Raw genomic sequence first — 9272 nt, forward strand, 5'->3', positions numbered from 1 at the left:
TCTAAGAATTAAAATCTATAGGTTAGAGTGAGGAAGTGTCTACTCGCGAAAAGATAAAAGCCTGCCGAATTAGTTCTTTTACTTGTAAGTAATTACATTCAAACTATTGAAAAGTGGATTCTAACTATCGCATTTATATGTATCTAACCTTAAGCATCCACGAACATAAGTTCAGCATCTACGAAAACGAAAAGAAATCCTGTAAGCGAAAGGAAACCCACAAACGTAAGCTAATATTAATTTCAAATTATACAAAGTGTAACTAAGGCATTATTGCAGGAAATTTTTAATCGCGTAAAGCTAAATATACGGATTAAATTTACGGAAAACTGTTTCCTTGTTGCATCTGCAACAGTTTAAAAATTTCGTTTTCATCCAATCGGAGATGCCACGAAAGACCCGTACCCAAGATGCTGTCGCAGACGTTACCCTGCAACAATCCTGCCCGCTCTGCCAACTTCCTGACTGTGACGAAATGGTTTGTTGCGACGATTGTGAACGGTGGTATCACTTCGAATGCGTCGGTGTGAATGAAGATGTGGCCAATTATGATTGGAGCTGCCCGGAATGCGTCGCCGCTAAAGTTCCTGCGCCACCATCGCCACATCCGATAACTCCTACAGGTGAGCTAGTACCTCACTCGGAGCCCCTCCGACCGGTCCAACGTTTACCTTCGCCCACCCCCATGATGCCGGTATCCGCACCGCAACTGCGCTCTCCACGGCCACCCGTTACGCAACCTAATGCAGTTTCTCAAGAGGTTGATGTGGACCCCGACTTAGTAAGCAAGCTCCCCGTTCAACTACGTATCCAGATGCTGGAAGAGGAAGCAGCCATCGAGCGTAAGTTTTTACGGCGTAAATATCAGCTCTTGTTCGAGTCATCAGAGAACAATAACCATGCAAGTCAATGCAATAGCAGTGCTAATATACGAGAAAGTAATAGCGTTAGGGATCCTCCTGTTTTTCATTCGTCACCAATGAATGATCACCGTTTTAATCCTCCGTTATTTGCTCCGCATGCTAGTTATCAAAATAGAAACGTGTCAGGCCCCGTCGTAGGTACGAGGGAACAACAAATTCGTGTTCCTGCTAACGTTCCACAGTCGCTCAGAAACCATTGTAATTCTTCAGCGTTTGATCCAGTTCTGACAAACCATCGGTCATGTATTCCGACACGTTACCCACCTTCAACTGGGCAGCGAGCTTGCGCCACATCGTTTGCTCCCTGTCGGTCCCAGCAGTTTGAGCATATTCCGTCATCATCCTTGCCAAATCGCCATCAGCATCCACATACCTCCGCGTTCGCCCCGCTTGCTGGCCGCCCTCGTCATATGGCTCAAGAACATTATCCGTATGAGTCCTATGACGTTCCTCCCACCTTTGGAGGGACCACGTTACTAAACAGTAGCCAGATCGCCGCGCGACAGGCAATTGCCAAAGAGTTGCCAATCTTCAGTGGCGACCCAGAAGAGTGGCCATTGTTTTTTGCTACGTATGAGAATTCCACAAATCTTTGTGGATATTCACCTGAAGAAAACCTAGCTCGCCTGCAGAAGTGTTTGCGAGGAAGAGCGTTGGAAGCGGTTAAATGTCAACTGTTGCATCCAACCAATCTAGAACAGGTTCTCTCCACTCTTAAGATGCTCTTTGGTCGCCCAGAAATTATTGTGCATTCGCTACTACAAAAGATAAATGCTCTCCCTTCACCAAGGGAGGAACACCTTGGTTCTCTGGTTGACTTTGCCTTGGCTGTGCGTAACATGGTGGCTACTATTAAAGCCTGTGAGTTGGAGGAGCACTTATGCAACCTTACTCTCCTGCACGATTTAACTAAGCGACTTCCTCCAATGGTCCGTCTGAACTGGGCGACCCATCGACAGTCTCTTCGATCCGTAACCGTGTCAGACTTTAGCGGTTGGTTATACAAGCTGGCGGAAGCAGCGAGTGCCGTTACACTGCCAGACTTCTCCTGCTCTTACGATAGTAAGTCTCGCCGTGGGCGGAAAGATGAAACAGAGCAGGCGTTTGAGCATCATGAAGTTAGTAGTTGCTTTATTTGCCATAGAGATTGTGTCGCAGTCGAAAAGTGCAAGAAGTTTCTCTCGTCCGGCCTTTCAGATCGCTGGGATATACTCCGGAAATACAAGCTATGCCGCAGTTGCCTTAGTAATCATCGCGGTCCGTGCCAGTCCGGAAAACTTTGCGGACAAAACGGCTGTCAATATAAACATCATCGGCTCATGCACAACGATGCCAAGGACAAGTTTGAAACGTCTTCGCAAGGGCCGAAACAGCAAACTGGAACTCTGCAACACACCATCGCCGACAGTTCCCGAGAAGCCAAACCTTGCAACACTCATCGTGGGGGCAGCAAACCCGTGCTGTTCCAATACGTCCCGGTTACGCTGTATAGCAACGGGGCCAAGGTAAACACCTACGCGTTTTTAGACAGCGGATCATCCCTGACCCTGATGGAGGAAGACTTGGCGAAGGAGTTGAACTTGCGAGGTGAAAAGCACCCGCTATGTCTTCGCTGGACGGCTGATACTTGCCGATACGAAAAAGATGCCACACGTGTTTCCCTTGACATCTCCGGCACATATCATGGATGCCCTAAGAATAGCTTGACTGATGTCTACACGGTCAAAGAACTCAAGCTCCCATTGCAATCTTTGTCCATGCGCAAGCTTGCAGACAAATATGGCTACCTCAATGGTTTGCCAATACATTCCTATGGTGACGTACAGCCTAAGCTGTTAATTGGTATGAACAACGTGCATCTGGTCCACGCTCTTGACAGCCGCGAAGGAAGGCAGAACGAACCAGTTGCAGTGAAGACACGCTTAGGATGGACGATTTACGGGACGTGCGCACCGGAGAGCACCCATGCAGCATCGTGCAGCTATCACATCTGCTTCCACTATGGAGATCCGGAGGAGCTCTTGCATGAGACAGTCAAGCAATACTTCACGCTCGATAGTTTAGGGATCGGCGCTCGACAAAACCAGCTGTTATCCAAGGAGGCTGAACAAGCATTGATAAAACTGCGTAGTACGACAATGTTCCTCAACGGTAGATATCAGGTGGGGCTGCTCTGGAAATATGACGATATGCGCTTGCCTAACAACCGGTCCATGGCACTGAGGCGTCATCACTGCTTAACTAAAAGGTTAGAACGCGACCCCGAATTATCCAAAATAGTACGTTCGAAGATGGCGGACTACGAGCACAAAGGATATATTCGGAAGCTTACTCCCGAAGAAACACGGAAAACTGGGGACCGAACCTGGTATTTGCCGATATTCCCGGTATTTAATCCCAACAAACCAGGCAAGGTTAGGATCGTCTTCGATGCAGCTGCTTCTTTCGGTGGTGTCTCGCTTAACTCGGTATTGATGAAAGGCCCCGATCAACTGAACGATCTGCTACCAGTATTGTACAAATTTCGGGAACGGTTAGTTGGTCTGGGGGGTGACGTAGCGGAGAGGTTTCATCAGATACGGATGAAGCCCAAAGATGAAGACAGCCAACGGATCGTGTGGTGTGCTAACGAAGAAACAATGGAACCGTGTGACTACGTGATGCAGGTGGTGACATTTGGGGCAACGTGTTCACCCAGTACAGCCATCTTCGTCTTGAACGAAAACGCCAGCCGGTTTGCGAAGGAGTATCCTACCGCCGTCGACGCTATCCATCATAGACACTACGTCGACGATATGTTGACTAGCGTAGATACGGAAGAGGAGGCAATAACATTGGCTAACGAAGTCCGCTACATTCACCAGCAGGGTGGATTCTATATGAGGAATTGGGTGTCGAACTCGTCAGTTGTGCTGAAGAGTCTGGACGAAAATCCGAAACACGAAAAGTCGATGGACATGAACTCCGATTTGGCTATGGCCAAAGTTCTTGGTATGTGGTGGAGCACTACGGAAGACGTCTTTCGATACAAGCTTTGCACAGACCGGAACAAGGATCTACTCTCCGGCGGGAAGCATCCAACCAAGCGTGATATACTTCGAATGTTAATGGCTATCTACGATCCGTTAGGTCTTATAGCTCATTATTTAATGTATCTGAAGGTACTTATCCAGGAGGTGTGGAGAACAAAAACTGGATGGGATGAAAAGGTCGAAGAGCGAGAGTTGGATAAATGGCATACATGGCTGCATATTCTGCCTGAGCTTGAGTCAGTGGAAATTCCTCGGTGCTATTGTCGACCAGAGTTGAGCATTGCTGAAACAAACATTGAGCTACATACATTCGTAGATGCTAGTGAGCTAGGGTACGCGGCTGTTTCCTATTTCCGTTTCGAGTATAACGGACTCGTTCATTGCGCGCTAATTGGGAGCAAGACTCGTGTAGCCCCTCTTAAATTCGTCTCTATTCCTCGCCTGGAGTTAGAAGCAGCTGTTATTGGTACGCGTTTGGCTAAAAGCATTGCGGCAGGTCATTCAATCACAGTGAATCGTCGATATTTCTGGACAGACGCGCGGAACGTTATGTGTTGGCTTCATTCAAACCACCGTAGGTTCTCTCAGTTCGTAGCCTTCCGGGTGGGAGAAATATTGGAAGCGACGGAGGTTACGGAATGGAGATGGTTAAGCTCGAAGGTGAACGTGGCCGACGATGGTACTAAATGGAAGAACAAGCCGGATCTTTCGTCAACGAGTCGATGGTTCCAAGGACCTCCGTTCCTGTGGAAGTCAAAGGAAGAATGGCCAGAGTCACTGCTGAATGTTACTGAAACCGTCGAAGAAATTCGCCCGAGTATGTTACACCATACCGAAGGGACAATTCGAACCATTCTGTTGCCGCAGAACTTCTCCTCATGGTACCGTTTGCGACGCGCCACGGCTTTCGTTCTACGTTTTGTAAATAACATCCGCCTGAGGAAACACGGTCAACACCCGTTCATCGGACCACTCTCTAGGCAGGAGCTACTCGAGGCTGAGTTGTTCCAGATCAAGCGAGCCCAGGAGGAAGTCTATGCGGAAGAGCTAGCAATCCTCGCAGCAGGCGTTCGTCGTCTCCATAAGAAGAACAGTCTGTTCAAGCTCAGTCCATTCATCGATGTCCAAGGTGTATTGCGGATCAATAGTCGTTTAAGCGAATGCGACTTCCTACACGAAAACAACAAGTACCCTATAGTACTCCCCCGAGATCATCCTGTCACGATACTTGTCGTACGCGACGTTCATCTGCGCTTTCATCATCAATGTCACGAGACCGGCGTGAATGAAGTTCGCAAGGACTATCATATCCCACGAGTTCGCAGAGTTTACGATAGAGTTCGTCGAGAATGTCAGGTCTGTAAATTGCAACGTGTCGCTCCGGTTCCACCGGTGATGGCTTCTCTACCGAAGTACAGGTTAGCGGCATTTATACGTCCGTTTTCGTATGTGGGCGTTGATTTTTTTGGACCCATGCTTGTTGTCGTTGGTCGTCATCACGAGAAACGTTGGGGCGTAATTATAACATGTCTTACGACAAGAGCGATACATCTTGAGCTGGCCGCTTCGTTAAATACTAGTTCGTGTATTTTTGCCCTGCGTAATTGCTTTGCTCGACGGGGCACGCCAATAGAAATTGTAAGTGATAGAGGGACAAACTTTGTGGGCGCTGACAAGGAGTTGAAAGAAGCGGTAGTGACACTTGACCAGGATAAACTCATGAAAGAATTTACCACGCCAAGAACATCTTGGCGCTTCAACCCTCCCGCAGCGCCGCATATGGGTGGCTGTTGGGAGCGGCTAATCCAATCCGTGAAGAAAATTCTAGCCAAAGTCAAACCGCAGCGGGTGCCTACGGAAGAAATGCTGAGAAGCTACCTGATTGAGGTAGAAAACATCATTAACAGTCGTCCGTTAACACATGTGCCCGTGGATGATTGTTCTTCACCCGCGCTTACCCCAAACGATATTTTGTTAGGCTCTTCAGATGGATCAAAACCGCTAGTTCAGTACAACGAGTGCCCATTGGCATTGCAGCGCTCGTGGCAGGCATCACAGGCTCTTGCCAACTTGTTTTGGAAGCGGTGGATAACGGAATACCTACCCACGCTTACCCGTCGAACCAAATGGTTCTACCCAGTGCGCCCGATTGCCGTAGGAGAAATCGTCATCATCGTCGATCCGAGTTTACCGAAGAATTGCTGGCCCAAAGGTCGGGTGGTGTCGGTGAAGACATCTGTCGATGGACAAGTGCGCTCAGCGGTAGTCCAGACTGCTACGGGATTGTATGAGAGACCCGCAACTAAGCTTGCCGTGTTGGACGTAGGTACGAATGGGAGTGAGCCGGACCAGGGTCCAACTACTGGGGGGGACTGTTGCGCACGCCCTCCGTGCAACGCCGTACCTACGCATAAATTACGTTGAGAACGCGGTGCTTCACCGTGCTGGCAGAGACGGTCCATCTGTCAGTGTCAGTTTGTTACGGAAGAAAACAAATCGCCAGGAAAAAACGTCGAGTCATCAAGGAGAAGATTGCGTAAAGTTCCTACGAGTTGGTCAAAGGTTAATAAAATCGTGTTTATCTGATTATAGATTATATTTAAAAGGTCGTTCTTAAATTAAAAAGGCCTTATACACTAGAAGTTAAAACATATTTACAGTGCTTAAAGTAAAGTAAGTTTATTGAAAGACTAAACTAGAAATTACGTTAAATTTAAATCTAAGAATTAAAATCTATAGGTTAGAGTGAGGAAGTGTCTACTCGCGAAAAGATAAAAGCCTGCCGAATTAGTTCTTTTACTTGTAAGTAATTACATTCAAACTATTGAAAAGTGGATTCTAACTATCGCATTTATATGTATCTAACCTTAAGCATCCACGAACATAAGTTCAGCATCTACGAAAACGAAAAGAAATCCTGTAAGCGAAAGGAAACCCACAAACGTAAGCTAATATTAATTTCAAATTATACAAAGTGTAACTAAGGCATTATTGCAGGAAATTTTTAATCGCGTAAAGCTAAATATACGGATTAAATTTACGGAAAACTGTTTCCTTGTTGCATCTGCAACAATGTTTAAAAATATGCTGATATAGTGAAGGTAGTGCAATGTGGCAGGCTGCGGTAGGCTGGGCACGTAGCCAGAATGCCCGACGAAAGAGTAGCCAAAACTATTTTCAGCAGAGAACCAGGAAGAGGCCGTAGACTCCGAGGCAGACCCCGCACCCGATGGGTGTGTGCTGTCGAAGACGATGCTCGTTCAGCTGGTGTTCGTGGGGATTGGAGAACGACAGCCCAGGACCGACGGTACTGGAGGACCATAATTCGTTCGGCGCAGGATCCATAACGGACCGTTGCCACTAAAGTAAAGTAAGTATGCCCCAGTTGTTTTCGTGGTTTAGTTGGTCGAAAGTTTTTTGCAGGCCAACAAACTCCAGAAGAAGAGAGTCTTGAAAATCATTGATTTGCTCTCATATAATACGAAGAGTTGTGATACGGTCGACAGGATCGGCCAGCACGGAATCCAGTTTCCTACCGGCGAAGAGTAGCGACGATTGTCTCCTGGAGCCAACCATGGATTACTTTGCAGAGCAACACGATGAAGCGCTGTTTTTGAAATTCAGATAGGGGTTCTATTTTGGGAACTTCAAGGCAACATGGGAAAACTGTAGGAGTAACACTGACAGACGCGTTGACGCAGCATTCTGTTTAGCCCTTACGACAGCTGCCCATAAACGATACACCGAACAGGATAGGGCTGTTAAACAAGTTCTCTTTTAGGTGGCACAAGAGAGCCTGGACTAATATCCTAGCCGGAAAAGGAGAAACTGTCTTCGCTAATGGTGGTATCCGTTTGTTACTGTACACTATTACTTGCCTTAGCCTTAGTGGTGCCAGAATGAATACTAAGATGTCGCTAATGGACAGAGTTTGTCAGTTTGCCAACTCGAGAGTTAAACGTACCAAAACTATGCTCACACTTTGTAAACAGAGATTTCCGTACGAATGAAAGAAAGGCGAGGTTTGAAACACCTTTCTGGGTTCGAGACAGTATAGATCATTTTCAAGAACGTTTTCGTTATAGTCTTCAATACTGAAGACACACTGTTAATTCTTCAGGTATGTTGTTCTTCAGGTATGTTCGATAACCAACTATAAATTTTCTGAGTTATTTAAAATGATCGTAAACGTCGCTTTGTTTGGTTCTATATCTATATTCACGGTAACCAGCATGGATTTTCCCGAATCGATCAATAACAATCAAACTTTTGCAGTTTGTTATTCGCTGATTGTGAAGTTTAGATTCTAGTTTTCAAATCGATGCTATTAACCTGAACCTGAAAGTCGCAAACACATATAGAAGCTTATATGCCAAAAAGGGATTTACTGTCTTAAGCTGCTTTTCCAATTATTCAGGGCTTCCACAAGGCAGTAACTTTGGCTCGTTGCTGCTTGCACATGATTGTTCATGTTTGCGGGTTGGTACGGAGCAAAGTGTAATGTAGTTTCGTTTTAAACAAAACGTGTTTTTGGTCACCGTCTTCTCCGTGTTATCGTTTTAATGAGGCATTTAAGATGTTCGACTCTAATGTGCTAATCCATGTTTTTCAAGACTGTTTACTTAGTGTTAAGAATTAGTATTATTGTTATATTCATTAGGGCATATTTATTATCAGATAAATAATGTCACACGATTTTGATAAAGAGAATCTAATCATATATTTCATAGCACAAAAAGAAGCATATTTAGGAGTTCATCGTCACAGCCAACTCGAAAAGCAATAGAATAATTCTTCAGAAACCAAAGCCTAATTCGTCATAGGGCATATGGCACCTTCCCTAAGTTGATTGCAGAAATCGGATCAACAGCTTTCAAACATCCTGCATGTACCGGAAAGGCAGCCTGAGCATCCGCCGACCGTTCCGCCTAACGGAGGAGTAGGGCAATTTCACCCCCAGTTCAGCCTGGCTTTTCCTACCACAGCACAGCGTAAAGGAAAAGAAAGTCATCACGGGTGAATTGCTTGTAAAATTTGCAAAACACACATTCTGGTTTAACTGGTGAATTATTGCGTAGGAGGCACGCACCGATGCAGTGGGCTACCGACTGGAAGTATCATTTCATCGCGGGGAAAAAGGCTTCACTGACGGCGACGACAAGGCAAGGCAAGCCAATCTTTATTGGCATCAAATTGGAAGGGTGCCCTACTACCGACCGGTTGCAATTTTGGTTTATTTTTGCACAAGATTAGAGATATAAACACACGCGAGGGGAGATTTTCGCTTTGTGAAGCGCGCGGCAAGGGCGAAATTCAC

The 9272-nt window shown here is 46.3% G+C and overlaps 1 protein-coding gene across 1 annotated transcript; it reads left to right on the top strand.

Moving 5' to 3' along the window:
• Positions 1-385: 385 nt before the first annotated feature.
• Positions 386-6379, top strand: LOC128735591 (uncharacterized). Its single transcript, XM_053830073.1, has 2 exons — positions 386-4287; positions 4534-6379. Exons 1-2 carry the CDS (start codon positions 386-388, stop codon positions 6377-6379), a joined length of 5748 nt encoding a protein of 1915 aa, XP_053686048.1.
• The last annotated feature ends 2893 nt before the right edge of the window (positions 6380-9272 follow it).

The sequence above is a fragment of the Sabethes cyaneus genome, chromosome 2, assembly GCF_943734655.1.
Source record: "Sabethes cyaneus chromosome 2, idSabCyanKW18_F2, whole genome shotgun sequence".
NCBI classification, from domain to species: domain Eukaryota; kingdom Metazoa; phylum Arthropoda; class Insecta; order Diptera; family Culicidae; genus Sabethes; species Sabethes cyaneus.

Coding starts and splice junctions, on each gene's coding strand:
- LOC128735591 (XM_053830073.1), top strand. CDS start 386: ATGCCACGAAAGACCCGTACCCAAGATGCTGTCGCAGACGTTACCCTG. Junction 4,288..4,533: donor GTAGATGCTAGTGAGCTAGG/GTACGCGGCTGT, acceptor AAACCACCGTAG/GTTCTCTCAGTTCGTAGCCT.